Source organism: Dendrobates tinctorius, unplaced genomic scaffold, assembly GCF_039654945.1.
Source record: "Dendrobates tinctorius isolate UK_male_01 unplaced genomic scaffold, ASM3965494v1 ptg000007l, whole genome shotgun sequence".
Taxonomy (NCBI): domain Eukaryota; kingdom Metazoa; phylum Chordata; class Amphibia; order Anura; family Dendrobatidae; genus Dendrobates; species Dendrobates tinctorius.
In genome coordinates, this window is record NW_027361675.1 from 26,653,823 (window position 1) to 26,674,484 (window position 20,662).

Here is a 20,662-nt window from a genome sequence, read left to right on the forward strand (position 1 = left end):
CAGATCAGAGACCATAGGAGGTTCTTCCCACAGATACATTTTGCTATATGAAGACTGAATCAGGAATGAAAGATAAATCAGGAGGCTCTAGCAAACATAATCCGTCTTTTGTATCCTCGCCACTGGATTATTGTAATGCCCTATATTCAGATCTGCCAGGCAAGGAATTAAAGTAACTGCAGATGGTGCAGCCAGATTGTGTAGTAAAGTGTAGCCATATTACAAATAGTACATGAATGCCTCTGGTTAGCTAATCTCTAAATTACATACAAAGGCTCCTTTAGACAAACACTTACTGGATAGACTCAAAGACAAATTTGCTGAAAGTTCTCCCTTATAGAAGTCAGTATTTCAGCAAAAAATAGTTCCGAAAATAGAACAAGCACTTGCCTAAAATTCCTGTGACTGTCACATTACAGGATTATTAGATATCCATAAGCAAACACACAGTGGGGCAGACTTACTAAGCTACATGTACCAGAATTCTGCTTGTGTAACAAGGCAGCAGAGTGGTAGTAATGGGCGAATCCCTTAAGCAACAGTCCGTGATCACCCCTGCACCTTACCTTGCACATGAAGAGATGAGTACTCACTGTGTCTGCTGGAATTCTAGTCCCATGAAGCACCACAGAGTCAGTCTTTGTTCCAACGGTTAAACTATACTAAATGGTACGATATCCATAACATCCAGAGGTACAGTTCACACAGCTCAAGGATTTCCTATGCTTTCCCTGCTGTCTCTGTGGACCATTTGCGTCCCATCTGTGCATTAGGCATCATCAGTTCCCATCCTGGTCTCGGACCCCGAATTCCTTCTGGGGACAATGCCCGTTCCCTACTGCTCGCCAAGCTTGGAGCAACTGTCTTCCCCACAACCGGGGAACTCTTTGCACCCACCCTGCCCTGGCATCTGCCCTCTATGCAGGAAATGCTTCCCTATACCCATGTGGGTCTTCACTGTCACCCTCTTAGTTTACCACTGGAGTGGTGCCATTAATCCAAGTTCCTTCCACTTGGCTGGTAATGAGAATTGTCTTCTGATATCTGCGGGGCTCCGATCAGTCTCCTTCATGTTGTGATCTGCCAGATTGCTCCAGTTTTTGCTGGGTGATCTGGAAGTCACAACTCATTGTACAGTAAATCCTAGAGAACCAGACCGAGAGAAGCTGAAGTTAAAATATGGTTGCGTGGGAGCTGAAATATATATACAGCAAATATACAGCTCTGGCAAAAATTGAGACCACTGCACAGTTTTATAAAAATCAGCTTCTCTACATGTCTGATAGCCATTCCATTCCAGTGTCAGTTGAATTCCAACCAGAGTACACCTCATTCTAGTTAGGCCTGTTTCACACATCCGTTTGTCACCATCAGTCAAAATCTGCAGTTTTGGAAAAAAAAAAAAAAACGGATCCGCTTTTTCCCTCATTGACTTTCATTATCGGCGGATTTTGACTGACGGCCGTCCATAGCATCCGCATTTTTGCGGATCCGCCAATATTTTGGCGTCCGCTGACCGGACGGACCCTGCAACGTTTCTCTCTCCAGATCCGCCATTTTCTGTTTTAACCCGCAATTCTGTCTGGCTGCTGGATGAAAATCTCTCATCGCACGATCTCCATGCTCTCACCCACATCCCGTGAGATGATCGCTCACCGCAGATGCCCGCTCACTGCATCCGCCGGTATTAATTTCCCCCCCCCAGGCACGGCTCCTTTAAATTTCTAACATCGGCAGATCCGTACATCCGACGATCCGCTGACCCCCGTCTGTCAGTCCGCCTGCGGATCCGTTTTCCGCTATTTTGGCGGATTGAGACCGACAGAAAAGGCTGATGTGTGAAACAGGCCTTAATGTGCTTCCGATTAGGTGATCACCTAAGCCAAATCTTATTTAACCAAGGAAAGTATAAAAAAAAAAACCCTGCTATGCTGTTCACAATCCTCTTGCAATAGGACAAGCTGGATGGCAAAACAAGTGCTAGTAATATCCCAAAAGTAATAGGAATGAAAAAGTCTATCAATGAGAAGCAAAGGAGAGCCAGGCTGAAGTTTGCCAAAGACCATAATGATTGGACCATAGAGGACTGGAGTAAGGTAATCTTCTCTGATGAGTCTAATTTTCAGCTTTGCCCGACACCTGGTCATCTAGTGGTTAGACGGAGACCTGCAGAGGCGTACAAGCCACAGTGTCTTACACCCACTGTGAAATTTGGTGGAGGATCGGTGATGATATGGGGATCCTTCAGCAAGACTGGAATTGGGCAATGTTGCCCAACTCGGAGGACTGGTTTTTCCTGCAGGACAATGTGCCATGCCACACAGAAACACAATCAATGTGTGGATGAAGGACCACCACATCAAATTCCTGTCATGGCCAGCCCAATCTCCAGACCTGAGCCCCATTGAAAACCTCTGGAATGTAATCAAGAGGAAGATAGATAGTCACAAGCCATCAAAGGAGAACTGCTTACATTTTTGTACCAGAAGTGGCATAAGGTCACCCAAAAGCAGTGTGAGAGACTGGTGGAAAGCAGCCAAGATGCATGAAAGCTGTGATCAAAAATCATGGTTATTCCACAAAATATTGATTTCTGAACTCTTCCTGAGTTAAAACATTGGTATTGTTGTTTCTAAATGATTATGAACTTGTTTCCTTTGCATTATAAGGTGTGCAAGCACTGCATTTTTTGTTATTGTGACCATTTCTCAAAATAAATACAAACTTTAGTGCTTGGAAATTTGAAGACATGTTGTTGTCAGTAGTTTATAGAATAAAAGAGCATTTTACTCAAATATACAAATAAAGAGAAAAATCAGCTGTATATACAGATTCTGAGCTGTGTGTAACATCACCACCTGCTAATCAGTGGAGAGTCATGACTATATTACAAGGATGCTGCACTAAGGGTGTGTGCACATGCTGCGGATCCGCAGCGGATTTGGCCGCTGTGGGTCCACAGCAGTTTTTGCTGCGGTGTACAGCAGCATTCTAACCTATGGAAAAAGAAACCTGCTGTGCAGACGCTGCAGAATTTTCCGCACGGATTTGCTGCAGTTTCTGTCTGCGGATTCCGCTGCGGTTACCTATCTCCTCCATTGTGAAGATGAAAAACCGCAGGCTAATCCGCAGGTCTTTCGACCTGCGGATTTTACAAAACCCACGCAGCCAAATCCGCAGAGCATTCCGCAGCATGTGCACATACCCTAAAGCTCCTGCAGCTAAATCATTGATTGCAGTGAAACAGCCTAGTAAATTACATCTCTGGAGTCAGGGTATCTTCTCCTACATTATGGTGCTCTCAGATTACATAGCAAAAACCTGCCAACAGATTCCCTGTAAACCAAGTCATTTGCAAAGTTGCTTCACTGTTATTAGATGCATCAGGTCAATACTAAAAAGTGTGCATTTGAAACTTTTAATTTTTTTATTTATTTATTTTTTTTTTTTAAAGGACAACCCTAGGTGAAAAATGTATGAAAGAAATAGGAATCAGTGGAAAAAAGCTTTATTAATCATAGATTTAGATTGCAAATAACCACCATCCAAACCAAGTTTCAGTAAGAAGCATGACACTATATATTTGAATTTTTTCAATTGTATGAGGTGTATGCATGTAAACATCTGCCGATGTCCATTCACCCCCCTTGAAGAAGAAGAAAAAAAAAAAAAAATGCCCCCCCCAGCTACCATTTCTTGGGTCTCCGCCTGGTCTACAGAGCGAGACCATTTTGATGTAGACTTAGCTGATATGCTCATATTGAGACTTCTTCACTATTGGCCAAGGAGACCTGGAAAGTGGCAGCATGGGACAGATAAGGCAAGAATTAGTCATTTTTATACTATAAGCTTTTAGTGAACAGTTTAGACACAGGACAACCTCAATGCGTGCATGTCGCTTCTGAAAATTTTTTAGACTGTTACATTTCTGAGATAATGTAAAAAAATTGGCATTTCTCATGTCAACATTATCAGATCAAGATTTTTTTCCCTGCAGAGTTCCTCAACACTAATCTAGGAAATAAAGTGGGATTGCGGGCTGATGTGCGTTATATCATGATCAGCAGGATTGGCGGCAGATTCATAGTTGCAGATTGTCACTTCATGGCGATGTGCCTGCAAATAGAAAACAGGACAATGAATCCAAACAGTTGAAGCCTTAACCCTGCATGCTGTACGGTTTGGGTTAGGATTCCATTTTAAACAATTGCGGTTTAACATTGGAAACAATAGCATGAAATGGGTTTTATCCAGTGGACACCTACAGTATTTATGCATTTAAAAAAAAAATAAATAAAAAAAAAAAAAAGTAGGTTCGGTCAAAGTGGATTTGAACGGTCAACTGACCAAATGTGAACCTGAATAGGCCAAAAGAAAGTCTTCATAAAAACATAAACCTAAGCCCCTATGCAACTTCATGGCTCACTAGTGGGTCCCTACCATTTCCTATAAAGCTCCGGGAATCTTAATGTGTGTTTTTAAACCACACACAGATGTTTTAGGCAAGACTCTTCTCAGAAGGGACAAAGCAAGCCTTCTTGGAGTTCAGCCACATACTCACAAACAGCCAAAAAACAGCCACCACACAGCACTGGACCATGTGAACAGATCACAAAAGCTCACTGTTGCATGGGCTCCAAGAGAACAGACTGAGACTAAATAGGATTCAACACATTATGAGGGCAAAGATTGTAGTGTCAGGATGCGACATTGCAACAAAAAGTAAATGAGCCCACACTGACTTGCAAGGCACTAGAAATCCAGCAGGTTTGGATTTATGACATGTTGCACTTGCGACTTCCACAGCTTTAGATTAGGCTAGTTTTACATTTGCGTATGGAGGTGCTGCAGTGGTCTACCGAATAAGAATCATAGAATTGTAGAGTTGGAAGGGACCTCCTGGGCCATCTGGTCCAACCCCCTGCTCAAAGCAGGATTCGCTAAATCATCCCAGTCAGATGTCTGTCCAGCCTCTGTTTGAAGACTTCCATTGAAGGAGAACTCACCACTTCTCGTGGCAGCTTGTTCCACTCATTGATCACTCTGTCAAAAAGTTTCTAATATCTAATCTGTGTCTCCTCCCATTCAGTTTCATCCCATTGCTTCTAGTCTTTCCTTGTGCAAATGAGAATAAAGTTGATCCTTCTACAATGTGACAGCCCTTTAGATATTTGTAGACAGCTATTAAGTCTCCTCTCAGTCTTCTCTTTTGCAAACTAAACATTCCCAAATCCTGCAACCTTTCCTCATAAGACAGGGTTTGCAGACCGGTCACCATTCTGGTCGCTCTTTTCTGAACTTGCTCCAGTTTGTTGATGTCTTTTTTAAAATGTGGTGCCCAAAACTGGACACAATATTCCAGATGAGGTCTGACCAAAGAGGAGTAGAGGGAAATAATGACTTCACGTGATCTAGACTGTATGCTTCTGTTAATACATCCTAGAATTGCATTTGCCTTTTTTGCTGCTGCATCACACTGTTGACTCATTCAGTCTGTGATCTATTAGTATACCCAAGTATTTTTCACATGTGCTGTTGCTTAGCCCTATTCCTCCCATTCTGTATATGCTTTTTAATTTTTATTGCCCAGATGTAGTACTTTGCATTTTTCCCTGTTAAAAACCATTCTGTTAGTTGCTGCCCACTTCTCCAGTTTATTTATATCTTTTTGAATCCTCTCTCTCTCTTCTCTAGTATTAGCTATCCCTCCTAGCTTTGTGTCATCAGCAAATTTAATCAGTTTACCCTCAATTCCTTCATCTAAATCGTTGATAAAGATGTTGAATACAGGGCCCAGGACAGAGGCCTGTGGTACCCCACTTGAGACATTCTTCCAACTGGATGTGCAGCCATTTACGACCACTCTTTGGGTCCGGTCACTAAGCCAGTTATGAATCCACCTAACAGTTGCCTTGTCCATTCCATACATAGTCATTTTTTCAATGATTGTATGAGATACTTTGTCAAATGCTTTGCTAAAGTCAAGATATACTATATCTACAGCACTTCCTTGATCCACCCAATCAGTGATTCCGTCATAGAAGGAAATTAAGTTAGTCTGACATGACTTATTAGTTACAAACCCATGCTGACTCTGTTTAATCACTTCATTCTTATCCAGGTACTGACATACATGTTGTTTAATAATTTGTTCAAAGATCTTTCCTGGTATAGAAGTCAGACTCACCGGCCTATAGTTGCCTGGGTCCACCTTCTTCCCCTTTTTGAAGATAGGAACAACATTTGTTCTTCTCCAGTCTTCTGGGACTTCTCCTGTTCTCCAAGAATTTTCAAAGATTATGGAGAGGGGTTCAAAAATTTCTTCTGCCATCTCCTTCAGTACTCTGGGGTGTAATTCATCTGGATCTGGAGACTTGAATTAATTTAGGTTAGCTAAGTGTTTCCTCACTATCTTTCTGTTTATAGATATCCTGGATTCTTCTATTCCCTTAATAGGACAGTGAAGAACAGTTGATGTTACATTTCCTTTCTGAGAGAAAACAGGATGTTGAGAAGGCCAAACTTTTAAATTCCTATTTTGCATCTGTCTTACCATTTCATCATTTTCATCCTGTAAAAATCCTATAGCATCTTTGACTTTTTTTTACTTTTGACATCTCTTGCAAGCCTCAATTCATGGTCAGCTTTAGCTAATCTGATTTGTGCCCTGCAGGTTCTGCAGACAGCATTATATTCTTTAGATATGCCTCCCTCTTTCCATTTTATAAACATTTTTTTATTCCTTTTTAGCATGTGCTTAAGTTCTGTGTTCATCCATCCTGGCTTCCTTAAATGCTTCCTATTCTTCCCTCTTTTCGGAATTGTTAACAATTGTGCTTTGAGAATTTCATTTTTCAAGATTTCCCATCCTTCCTGGACATTTTTGTCTTTAAGGATATCCAGCCATTGGATCCCTCCAATTCTCTTTCTGAATCCCTTAAAATCTGCCTTTCTGAAATCTAACCTTGACGTCTGAGTCTTCACAGGTCTTCCTCCTCTAGTTATCCCAGCCACTTTTACCTCCTCAACCATTTCCTCCCTGTTTATAAGGATTAGATCCAAGGTAGCAGTTCCCCTTGTTTTCTCCCCTACCTTTTGGAAGATAAAGTTGTCAGCAAGAGAGGATAAGAATTTCCTTGACCTGTTGGTCTGGCCTGAGAGAGATTCCCAACAAATGTCTGGATAGTTGAAATCTCCCATGACCACTGTGTCATTTTTTGGAGAACTTGGCCATTTGATGCATAAAGAGTTCATCCATATCTTCAGCTTGCACAGGCGGCCTGTAGTAAATGCCTACAATGGTGTCCTTTCCATTGTTCTGTCCTTGTATTCTTACCCAAACAGTTTCCACAGAACTCCCAGTCTCTGAAGCTTGGATCTCTGTGCAGATATACGCGTTTCTAACATACAATGCGACACCTCCTCATCGTTTATCAAGTCTGTTTCTTGCAAATAAGTTGTATCCTTCTAGTCTTGTATTCCAATCATGTGTATTGTCCCACCAAGTTTCAGTGATTCCAATGACATATTTCTTTTCCTGTGTTAGTAGCTCCAGTTCTCCTTGTTTGTTGCCCATGCTTTGTGCATTAGTATAGAAAACATTTTAGTTTGTGATTGGTTTTAGTTTGTGACTTCCTCCATGTAGCTCCGCCCACTGCCGCACTTCCTCCAGTCAGCTCCACCTACTTCTGCATGCCTGCGTATCCCATCTTTATGATTTGGTACACAGGTCGTTAAGATGTATGTGGATGCCTTCGCATGCGTCGTTTTGAAGATGTGGCGATCGCATCAAATTCCAACATGATGCGTTCGACGTGGGTCGCCGGCGCCGTCAAAACGCATGCGGAGGCATCCGCATACATCCGCAAGACCTGCGTACTCACTCAATGTTAAAGATGGGATCTGCAGGCCGCATGCAGAAGCATGCGGACACAGGCGGAGCTGAGGAGGTGCAGCAGTGGGAGGAGCTTCACAGAGGAAGTCCACAGATCTCCGCAGCGCCTCCATACACAAATGTGAAGCCAGCCTTATCCAGCCATTTTCTGTCTGTAACCTCATGGAATTACAAGAAAACTTCAGCCAATGCCACTATCCTGCTGCTGTAAAACCACATGCATGACAGGATGATGTATAAGATATGCAGTGTGGCAGTTTTGAACATTCTACATACACCACTAATACTTAGATCACACTTATGAAGTTTTTTGTTCCTTAAATTTCAGCAGCAGAAAAGTAATGCAGCGTATTTCAATATCCATTTACCTCTGTCCATTCTCCTCTTAAACCAATGTAGTAAATCTTGGTGTTTTCAGCTCCAAAATTTTTGGAAATATGGATAGATAAATGATATACACTTGAAAAGCGAGAAATTCTGTTTAGAAAAGAAAAAAAAAAAAAAAAAAAAAAAAAAATATATTTCAATAAACCACGAGTAAACCTATAACCCCATCCGTTTGTTTTTTGTTTGGAAAATGTCTCACATGGTAGCCATTTGGCCATGCCACATTCATTTACCAGTGATTACTTCCTAGTTAATTCAGAAGTTAACAGATTTGGACTTCAGTCTATCACCCAATTTCACATATAGGAAGAAGTTTACCCTATCCACTACAGAATTACTGTATAACAGGAATACAATACTTTGGGCTGGTATAAAAAAAAAAAAAAAAAAAAAAAAAAAAAAAAAAAATCCAAATCACGCCTTTAACCTCAAAATAAGAAAAAAAAAAAAACCACATGGTATGGCAGCATTCAGAAATTTCCGCTCAAAATATAAAATTAACGTAAAACTGTAGATTGTGTAATGAGAGGAAATAAAAACACCAGAATTACGTTTTTTAAAGCTACAAGAAAATGCAACAGGCGATGATCAAACCATGGGCATCTATGCCAAAATGGTATCATTTTTTTACTGTCAGCTTGGTGCACAAAAAAAAAAAAAAAAACCCCTCACCTAGCACAAAACGAAAAATAGAGATCAAAACAAAATTTTCCTCCCTTACAAACTTTAGTATCTTTAAGTGGTGGAAAACATACAAATATGCATAGGTCCTTTTTTTATCTTCGAACTCTTAATGACCTGGAGAATTATAAATCACCAAGTTATAATCATTTCGAGAACATTGGGGGAAAAAAAAAAAAAAATTTTTTAAAGGAATTGCATTTTTTTTTTTTTTTTTTTTTGCACAAATTCTCCCCCCCAATCTTCCAGTATGGTATATAGTAAATCAATAGTGTCATGCAAGAGTACAACTCGTCTCGCAAAAAGTTATCCCCGGAAGAATAGAAGATCATGGCTCTGGGAAGGGGGAGCAAAGAAAAAAAATAAATAAATTGCAAAGTGGTGAAGGTGTTAACATGGCGATTTTCTATTTTTCCACCTCTTCCAGGAGCCATGAGTTAATTACTTAATTTTATATCCGTACGGGTACTTGTTTTGTGTGTCCCCAGTTGTACCTTTGAATGGCAACTTTCCTTCTACCACAATGTACTGGAAACAAAAAAAATTGTGGAATTGCACTTTTTTCCTAAGTTACCATGTTCACTGTATGGTAAAACTGGCCTAGCAATATGGTTTTTCAAGTCAGTACGAGTACAGTACGCAAGAAGGTTTTGCTTTTGTTGCCATTTTCTGAGTCCAGTAACAGTTTCATTTTTCAGGATGTGAAGGCTTCTTTTTTGTGCCTTCAGCTGATTTTTATCGATGCCATGTTGGGGTACATGCACTGCTTTGATCGCCTCTTATTGCAATGCTGCAGTGGGCAAAAAAAAAAAAAAAAATATATATAATTTCCAGTAATTCAGTTTGATAACCCACTACAACAGCTCACTGGAGGATGCAACCACTCCTTAATAGGAAGAGGAAACACAAAAAGGAGGTCAAATAGTTCCTCCCACATCCTCCCTCCAGTGTTAGTGTTATTATAAAGGCCCACAAGAGTATCAATGCTTAAAATTATATATCATTATTGATTGAATAATGCAAGAAAAAGGGAAGGACTCATCCGTGCTGTCATAGGTTATTAGAAACTGAATTACCGGTAAGTCTAGTTTTATTTTCTCCAATAACTACCCCAACAACAGCACACCGGAGGGTTAGAAGAGTAATGTTTTAGGGAGGGACAATAGTCTGGAGAGCTTTCCTCCCAAAAGGTTAAAATCTCTGAAGTTAGATCTGGCCTGTGATGATGTCTGAGAAACGTATGGACTGAGGACTAGGTATCAGCTCTGCTCGATGGAAACCCTGGCTTTTTTTTTCAGCCAAGGAGACAGATAGCGATCTAGTAGAGCGAGCTTCTCTGGAGGTGGAAGGCCTTGGACCTGGTATGCTTTAGCAATTGCCCTTGATCTAGTTGGCAATAGTAGATTTGGAAGTCTGTGTGGCCCTGAAGCTGAACAAACAGATTATGGTCTCTTCTACACTTCTGCATTTCTTGGAAATAATGAAGGACCACTCCACGTATGTCCAGTGTACACAAATCATTTGTTGCATTCTGACAGGAGGGAAGAATTCTCTTTAGATCTGTGGAACTCAGACAACCTGGGGTAGAAACGATGTGTCCAAACAAAAAAAAAAAAAAGAAAGTATGTCCTCTAGGATTCACAAGTATAGTTCGTTAATTGAGAGCCTGTAGTTCGCCCACCCCTCTGGCTGTGGTTATGGCTACAAGGAAGGTCACCTTCCAAAAGACTGTCTAGCTTTATAGATAAGGGCTCAAATGTAGGAAGTGTCAGCCCTTTAAGAAAAAAAAAAAAAAAAGACAATATTAAAAGAGGTCCCAAGGGGAGCCTGGGTCGCTATTCTAGGACAAAGGCGAGAAGCTGCCTTTATAATCTCTTCACCCAGCGATACTTGGCCAGGCTCTGGTCAAAATAGGAACTCTATGCTGCCAGTTGGACATTGAGGGTACTGGGTTTGAGACCCTTTTCTAGGACTTCCTGCAAAAAGTCTAGGATCTGAGCAATGTTCAGTTGACGTGGGTCTGGATGTTCAGGTGCAAGCCACGATATAAAAAGTCTTCCATATCTTATAATATATGGCATTTGTTACTGGTTTCCTTTTTTGAAGAGTTCTAATGACCATTGATTAAAAGACCCTTCATTTTCAAAATTGAGAATTCAGAAGCCGGCCAGGTATAGCTTCTCAGTGTCTGGATGATGAATTGGCCATTGGTGAAGGAGGTCTCTAATTGGAGGAAGGATCAGGGGGCCATCTATACTCAGGCAGATTAAGGTGCCGAACCAGCTCCTTTTTGTCCAGAACGGTGTTACTAGGATCACCTTGGTCCTTTCGGATCTTATGGTTTGCAGGATTCTTGGCAAGACTGGAAATGGAGGGAAGATATATGACAGATTGCCCACCAGTGGAAATTCAAACACGTCCACACCTAGGCAGGCATAGTCTGGATTTTAGTAAAAGAACTGAGCTACTTTCGCGTTCTGATATCCTGCAAGAAGGCCTACCTCTGGGTGACCCCATCTTTTGGTTAGTATCTGAAGACTTCAGGATTTAGACTCCATTCTCCTGGGTGATTCTCCTGCTGAGGGGGGGGAGGGGGGAAATCAGCCTGTACATTGACCAAACTTTTTATGTGGAGGGCTGAAAAAGGAGAAAAGGCATTCTTCAGCCCAGGAGAATATTCTTGCAGAGATTGATTTTAGGTCCTAGTGTCATGCTTTCTTGGTGATGGAGGTGGGCTACCATAGTCATTGTCTGAGTACATGTTTACATGGGTATCCTGGATCAAAAGATACTGCCAATCTGAGCACTTCTAAAGCCTTCCGTTCTCTAAAGTTGGAAGATTGTTGGCTGATTGCTCTTGACCAGAGTTGCTAGGATACATCTTGGGAGACCATGGCTCCCCATCCCCTTCTGCTGGCATCTCTTATGGTGACCATAGGGTCCTGGATCCAGGGGACTCCTCTGTTCAGGTTCCTTGGGCTAAGCCACCAGAGGATAGAAAGGCTTTTACTCAAGATGGTACTGGAAGTCTTGTTTAGGGTATTCTGGGGATCCATCTCAGTTTGCAAGAATGTGGGTCAGTAATGTTTTGGTATTTGCCTGGGCCCAAGCTACAATCTGGATACAGGATGTCAAGGAGTACCTTACGGACAACAATTTCCTGCTTTGCAGTGTGCGTATCCTTGATCTTAACTGGATCCATGTTTGGATAAGATACAGGCGCTTCTCACAAAATTAGAATATCAAAAAGTTAATTTCTGTTCAGTGCAAAAAGTGAAACTCATTATAGAGAGTCATTACAAACAGTGTGCTGTATAAACAAACAATTGAAAAGGTCAATGATTATGGCTTACAGCCAATGAAAACCCAAAAGTCGTTATCTCAGTAAATTAGAATACTATATAACACCAGCTTGAGGATTTTAACATCCGAAATGTTGGCCTACTGAAATGCATGCACAGTAAATGCACTCAATACTTGGTCGGGGCTCCTTTTGCATCAATTACTGCATCAATGTGGCGTGGCATGGAGGAGATCAGCCTTTGGCACTGCTGAGGTGTTATGGAAGCCCAGGTTGCTTTATAGCAGCCTTCACATTGTCTGCATTGTTGGGTCTGGTGTCTCATCTTCCTCTTGACAATACCCCATAGATTGTCTATGGGGTTAAGGTCAGGCGAGTTTGCTGGCCAATCAAGCACAGTGATACTGTTTTTAAACCAGGTATTGGTTGGTACTTTTGGCAGTGTGGACAGGTGCCAAGCCCTGCTGGAGAATGAAATTTCCATCTCCAAAAAGCTTGTCAGCAGAGAGAAGCATGAAGTGCTCTAAAATTTCCTGGTAGACTGCTGCCCTGACTTTGGTCTTGATAAAACACAGTGGATCTACACCAGCAGATGACATGGCTCCCAAAACCATCACCAATTATGGAAGCTTCCAGACTCTGGGACCTTGATTTCCAAGGCCTAGTGTGAAGAGTGGAAAGGCACACAATCCAAGCTGCTTGAGGTCTAGTGTGAAGTTGATATCATTCAAAGTTACAACTCGTCCTGCAAGACACAAGCCCTCACATGGCCATACTGACGGAAAAAAGCGTAGTTAATTACCGTTAACGGTATTTCTGAGCCCGTGACAGCACCACGCAGAGATAGGATCCACCACATGGGGGACAGGAAACCTACAGATAAAAAGGCGGTACCTCTCTTCCACATCAGTTGTTTTACAGACCATTAACGGAACTTCAGCCTAATACTAACAACTTTAAGAAAAAATTTCTATAATCATTAAACTGCATAGAGGAGACACCAAGTGACTTTTTGACTAAACTATTTACAACAAGTGCTCACCCCACGCGTGTAGGGAGCGAATATACAGGTGCAGTCATGGGCTCAGAGAAATACCGTTAACGGTAAGTAACTACGCTCCTATTACCCCCCCATGACGGCACCACAGAGAGTTGCAGAGACTATTGGGGGGGAAACCACTGCCTCCAGCACCCTTCTACCAAAGGTTAGATCTGAGGAGGTGGCTAGGTCCAGCCGACAGTAGTTGAAGAAAGTTGAAGGAGAGGACTAAGTGTTGGCTCTACATATCTGCTCAATGGAGACACCTGTTCTCTCTGCCCAGGAAGTTGACACGGCTCTTGTGGAATGGGCTGTTATTCTGTCTGGAATGTCCGCGCCCTGTGACAAGTACGACAAGGTGATGGTATCTCTTATCCACCTCGCCAGCGTGCTCTTGGCCCCTGGAAGCAGACAAAAAGACCTATCCTTTCTATACTCCCTGGTGGCCGCTAGGTATTCAATTAGGCATCTCCTAACATCTAATGTGTGTAGAGTCTTCTCCCTTGTTTTTGGGATTGGGGCGAAAGGAGAGGAGGGAGATTTCCTAGGTTCTGTGGAATCAGGACGCTACCTTTGGCAGATAGAACAGACCCAGCCTAAGTACCACCCTGTCATCCAGGATCTATGTAAATGGAGGGAACGCCGACAGGGCCTGGATATCACCGATTCTACAGGCCGATGTCAGGGCTATCAAGAGGGAGGTCTTAAGAGATATCAGTTTTAGTTGAGCCTCTTGTAAAGGTTCAAAAGGGAGGCTTGGTCAGGGCTGAGAGCACCAAGTTTAGGTCCCAGGGAGGAGTGTTTAGGGAAGATATACATCTGGATCTACTGGCTGCCTTTATGAACCTGGCCACCCAACGGTTCCCTGCCAAGTCATAGTTGTATAGGGCCCCAAAGGCCGCCACCTGAACCTTTAATGTGCTGGTAGCTACACCTTGCTCTAAGCCCTTTTGTAGGGACTCTAAGATCTTTGATACTGGTATGCTCCCACTCGGACATGTCCTAGATACCGAAAGGAATTTCCTCCAGATCCTCCCATATAATTTAGTGGTTACCGCTTTCCTACTCCGTAGCAGGGTAGACACCAAATTTGAGGAGAAACCTCTGCTGGTTAACAGAGCCCTTTCAAATTCCAGGCCGTCATATGTAGATTCTCCACCTGAGGGCGCAGCACTGGGCCCCGTGAGAGTAAGTTTGGGATGTCCGGGAGGACCCAAGGGTTGGAGATGGACATTCTCCTCAACCAAGAGAACCAAGTCCTTCTTGGCCAGAAGGGGGGCTATTAGAATTACCATTGCTTTGTCTTCCTGAATTTTCCTCAGAACTGATGGAATTAAGGCTATTGGTGGAAATGCACATGCGATGGGAAAGCACCAGGGGATCATGAGGGCGTCCAGGGCTACTGGGTTCCCGGAGGGGTCTATGGAGCAGAAGGTTTTCACCTTCAGATTTGTCCTGTTGGCAAATAGGTCTAGATCGGGTTTCCCTCATAATTTCGTGATCTGGTTGAAAATTTCCTGGTTCAACTCCCAAGCTCCCTGTCTCAGCTGTGTGCTACTTTGGAAGTCCGCCATGACATTGTCTGCCCCTTTTATGTGGAGTGCTGTCAGTGAGCCTAGGTTTCCCTCTGCAAACTGGAGAATTGACCTTGTCACTACCATTAGGGTGCGGGATCTTGTACCCCCCGATGGTTTAAGTAAACAACTACTGTGCGGATGTCTGAAAACACCCTTATGTGGTGGGTCCTGAGGGATTCCACAAAATACAGGAGGGCGAGCTTTACCGCTAGCAGCTCTTTCATGTTCGAGGAGGCTGCCTTTTCATCCTCTGTCCAGATCCCCTGAGCTACCCGATTGCGTCTGTAGTAAGGACTCGAGATACAGGTATTACCCAAGGGACCCCCCTGGATAGGTTTGATGATTCCGTCCACCACTGTAGTAAGTGAGCCGTTAAGGGTGAGATGTCTAACCGCCCTTCTAAATCTCTGTGAAAGGAGATTTCTGCCGCTAGTGTTTCCGACTAGAGATCCCTTGTATGAGCTTGGGCCCACTGCACGGCTGGCATACAAGCAGTCATTGATCCGAGCAGGGACATGGCCTTCCTCAGTGTTGTTACTGTATGAGTTATTGCTCCTGTTGCTATTTGTTTTATGTGTAGCATTTTCCCTTCTGGGAGATGACACTCTTGCCTGAGGGAATCTATGGTTATGCCCAAATACTCTTGTACTTGGCTCAGAACCATCTGTGATTTTGGCAGATTTAGCAGCCAACCTAGGCTGTTCAGAGAATTCATAGTCCTGCTCAACTGGTCCCTGCAGTGGGACGGGGAGTTGTCTATTACTGGGAAATTGTCCAAGTATGCGACTATTAGGACATCCTGCTCCCTTAAATGTGCCATGACCTCTGCTATGATTTTTGTGAACACTCCCAGGGCGATGGCCAGCCCAAATGGGAGAGTTTTGAATTGGTGTTGCTTTCTCTCCCCCCATAGTTACTGCTATCCTGAGAAATTGGCGGTAGTCCGCGTGTATGGGGACATGGTAGTATGCGTCTTTTAAGTCGAGTACAGTCATGTAACAGAATGGAAACAGTATTTTCACTGCAGATTTTATGGTTTCCTTTTTGAACAGATGGATCAGGCACTTGTTTAACTTTTTCAGGTTTATTATTGTCCTGAATGTCCCATCTGGCTTCCTCCTCAGGAAAATAGGGGAATAGAAGCCTTCTCTTTCTTGGCGAGGGACCTCTTGCAACAATGATTTCTCCACAAGGGTCTGAATCTCCTGTTGAATCGCGGCTTGTTCTTCCGCTGACTGCCTCTGTGGGGTCACTACAAAAGAGGGTTTGGGTGAGGTGTAGAAATTTAATTTGACGCCTGTTTTTATGATGTTTAAGATCCATTGATTGTTTGATATCTTTTCCCAGGTTGGGAAGAGGGCCAATCTTACTCCTACCTGGGAGACACCTTCATTGGGGTTGCCTTTTGTCTGCTGGTTTCCCCAAACATGAACCCCTTTTCCTCTTCTATCTTCCCACTTATCCTGGGAGTTTTTAGGCGGCTTCCTCTGGATAAAAGTTCCTGCTCTGAAAACGCTTAAAGGGGAAATTGTATGGGTTAGGGAAAGACTTTTTATCCCCTGCTTTGTCAAGTATATCATCCAGTGTAGGCCCGAAAAGGAATTCACCTTCACAGGGAATGGAGCAAATTTGTTTTAGTTTGCAGGTCTCCCGTCCAGCATTTGAGCCATAGGGCCCTTCTAGCTGCGTTCAAGAATGAGGCTGCCCTGGCTGTTAGCCTGATTGGAATCTGCGGATGAGTCCGCTAAAAAGGGCGCCGCTCCCCTCATCCATGGGACAGAGTCTAGAATCGCTCCCCTGAGTTTTGTTTTTCAGCTTGTCCACCAACTGATCCAACCACACCATCAGGGCTCTAGCTGTGCAAGTGGTGGCTATGGGGGGGGGGGGGGGGGGGGGTTTCATCCCTCCTCCAGCTGCCTCCCAGGAACATATCCGATATTTTGTCCATGGGATCTTTCAGTGTCCCCATGTCCTCAAACGGCAGAGAATTTTTTTTTGAGGCTTTTGCTATGGCTTGTTTTGGCACTTTGTCCCAAAATGAACAGCTTGGGTCTTTGAAGGGATATTTTCTTTTGGGGGCTAGGAGGCCTTTTTTCTCTCTGGTCTCTCTCTCTCTCTCCCTCTGTATTAGCGCCTGAATTTTATCGTTCATAGGGAATGATCTCTTCTTCTGCTCTAACCCACTGATCATGGCATCCTGAATGGTCCTTTTGGGCCTGGTGTCTACTAGTCCCATAGTGGTTCTGACTGCCTTTATTAAGTTATCCGTTTCCTCTGTAGGGAAACAGCTGCGACATCCCTAGGCAGAGGACGAGGAGTCGGATGACGGGCTGTGTGTTTGATGAACAAGATTCGCTCTCCCTATCGCTGTGATCTCTGACTCGGGATCCCTGCTTTTAGGCTTACTATGCTTTTTACTTTCTCCCTAGAGGGATTTGAAGGTGTTCTCTACTTGATGTTTAATTAGGGTTCTAAGGTCAGAGGCGAAACTTAGGGATTCCTTGCATATAGTGTGCTCAATGGGTTGGCAGAGCCTTTTCCCCCACTCCGTGGGAAGCTCCTCTTTACAAAATGGGCAAATCTTGTGGTTGGCCTTTTGCATGCAGTTCTTCCCCTATAAGAGAAGGACAGGCCCTAGTTACAGTATATATATTCACGTAGCTCACTCACCCACCAGACTGAAGGATACAGAGTTTGAAGGGGCCCCCGGATCTGCAAGAGGCTTGTCTTTTGGGACCCCTGTCCCACCAGACTCTTAGCTGCGTTGGGACACTGAGCGGCTGCTGCGTTGCTGTGACCGGTTCCCTGTGGGATCCTTCTTGCGGTGCTTTTGCGGCGATTGCTGCTGGAGTCCTGCTTCAGAGGCCATGTCCAGTGTGTTGCTCTTCCTGTGGCTCAGAACTCATGTTCCCAGGAACAGGCAGCGTTGTGCTTCCTGCGTGCCTTTAACCAAGTGGCCGGCGTGTTTTTTTTCTTTTTTCTGGGCACTCAGCGCCTTTGCATCCCTAAGCCGAGCACGCAGGTTTCTAAGGTACACATCTGGTAACTAAGTGACGCGCGCCACTTAGTAACCCGATATTTACCTTAGAGACCAGCGTCCTCACTGGTGAAGCTGCCTGTTTGGCAGCTCACCAGCGATCATGTAGCGATGCACCAGCGATCCTGACAAGGTCGTATCGTTGTGAGGATCGCTGGTGCATCTTTATGTGTGACGGGGCCCTTAGAGTCCATGCACATCTTGCCCAACTGGGGAAGAAGTGCCGAGATGCGACCACCTACTTTATCGGAGTCATGATTTGTTTTGACGCTGGCCTTGGGGGGAGATAAATATTTCTGCCCAGCCCACCTTTTGGATTGCTCCACTGACCCAACATTCCTTTCCCTCTGTATTGAGGCATTTGCTCCTGAGAAGGTTGAAAGTCTCTTAAAACATCTAGGTTCAGGTAGAGAAGGCCACGGATAAGAAGGCTCTAACAAATCCTCAAGGTCTGCAAAAAAAAAAAAAAAATTGGAGCAACTGGCTGATTTAAAAAAAATAAAAAATAAAGATATATATAATATATTCTTTATTTCAGACCATTAAAATAACAAATATGTCCATATCGATATAAAAACCAGAGATCACATTTTTATATATTCAGCCAGTTGATCCAGTTTTTTCTCTGTATTATCCAATGATCAGACAGAATCTGGGTCTCTACTGTGGCATTCAAGGCTACCAGGCACAGGTTACACGGTGAGGCATTATTCCCTTTCGACCCTTTCTTATTGAATCAAGGACTGCATTTCCCTTTAAAATCTTGAAGTGGGGACACCACAAAAAAAAAAAAATTTAAGTTGTACTCTATTCCCTTTAACCAGAGTGCACATCTCAGTTTGATAAGTCTGATGACCTTGCTGCCACCCTTACAGGTTCTGCAGATGTGTCTGCTAGAAATTCCGTTTTGTTTTTTTGTAGGAGATGCAAGGATGCCAGAATGTCTTCTCTTGGAGTACCCAAAGACCGATGTCCTGTTGGCTTATTCAGCTGGAAAAAACAGTGCTGCTGAGGTTTCCCAGGATTTCCTTAAAAGGCCATCCATTTTGCACACTAATGGGAATCCTCAAACGGCAAGGTTATTTTCTTGACCATTCCAGCAATCTGTAGATCTAGGTTTGGTACTTCTTACCATCATCCACCAGGACCCTGTCTCAGCAGAAGTGCTCAACCTCTTTTCTGGGGGAATCCCATTTCTCCAATACTAGGTCCTGAATATTCTTAAGTGTGGGAAATCGTAGTTTCTTTTTTGAACGCAGACCGCCGAACATCTTGTATTGTTGGGAAGTCTTTTGTTCTACCTCCACGGTTCTCCTTACAGCCATAAATCTTGAGGAAAAATTCTTATGATGAGAGGCATCAGTGGGAATGTGAGGCTTCAGATCTGCTACCTTGTGCAGGTTTCTTGTTCCCTGGAAGAGGGGAGAATGATAATAGCTATAATATACCATACCAGCAACATGAAACCAGACCCCCAGTGCCAGACTACGTACTGGGACTGGAACAGCACTGAGCTCTGCAGATGCAGAGCAGGAAGAACCTGAACCTTCCATGTTAACACACAGGATCAGTCCTACCTAAAAATGTCTTCTTACTCAGGGCTCTTATATGGTGACCAGATACAGCGCCATTTTCTCATTAGCGGATCTTCTCCCCCTGGCCAGGTGTGAAAGTGAAGATCCTGCAGTCACAGGCAGTGCAATTAACAGGGCTTTCCCGGCAATGTGTTCCAGTATGGAACACAAAAATCCGTAAGGGAAGTCAAAACTGAACGCCTGGCAACTGACATCACTTCTAGGGCCCAGTGTGAAGTGTGCTGGAAGCAACCCAGCCATCCGTTCCAGCGTGCGGGAAACTGGAGTTTCACTCCCTGAGAGGAGGAAGAGGTGGGCTGTAGAGCTCAGTGAAGCCACCAGCCTGAGGAACCCCCTCAGACCTTGGTGGGGACTGGAGGGAAGTCCCCAGTCCTTCAATGAGATGAGAGCAGCATTCAGGGAGGAGCGGTAGGCCCACTCATTCCCCAATCTTTAAATTTCCCTCGGTGCCTTCTGCTGGCACAACCACAGATGATCACTTCATCCCTGATAGGAACAGGAAAAACCACTGGAGGGAGGATGTGCGATGGACCATTTGACCTCTGAGTTTCTTGTCCCTATTGGGGAGGGGTTAAATCCTCTGGTGTGCTGTTGTGGGAGAGGGTTATTAGAGAAAAATGTAATTCTTAGAGTCCATCCAATACGTATGGGATCCTCCCCATAAGCCATACTGTATTTCAACCTTCTATCTTCTTTTGTTCTCTGGACATAATGTGCCACCACAGGTGTGTGACAGCAGCAACCCCCCCCCCCCCTTTATCCATATGCAAAACACATGGTCAGTGTGCATGTGTATGGGGAATTCAGAAAAGATAATTATTAGTCATACAAACATTCACTAACAGCCATTAAAGCACATCAACATCTTAGAGATCCATTCACATCAATATTTGCATCAGCATTTGAGAGAAACCAGAAATAGAACCTACAAGAAGATATTGAAAGATTTTACTTTATTACAAAATACTTATTCAAGTTACTGACCAAAACACTGCAGTGTGGAATAGGCCACAAACACTTGATGCAAGGTGACATACCAATTTTGGAGGGGGAATAAGTGGCACAAATATCTAAAACAAATTATGCTTTCTCCTCTGAAGACATAATGGGCAGTCCAGAAGAGTTGCTGGATGACAGCCGTTTAGGCACAA

At 43.6% G+C, this 20,662-nt stretch overlaps 1 protein-coding gene across 1 annotated transcript in view; it reads right to left on the reverse strand.

Annotated features, from left to right (window-relative positions):
* Positions 1-3,492: 3,492 nt before the first annotated feature.
* PITHD1 (PITH domain containing 1) overlaps positions 3,493-20,662 on the reverse strand; it is a 44,156-nt gene continuing 26,986 nt past the window's right edge. The window contains exons 5-6 of the mRNA XM_073572930.1: positions 8,263-8,371; positions 3,493-4,116 (exon numbers count right to left, since the gene is read on the reverse strand). Of these exons, the coding sequence (XP_073429031.1) occupies positions 4,015-4,116; positions 8,263-8,371 (211 nt within the window). The 3' untranslated portion in view covers positions 3,493-4,014. The remainder of the gene's footprint in view (positions 4,117-8,262; positions 8,372-20,662) is intronic.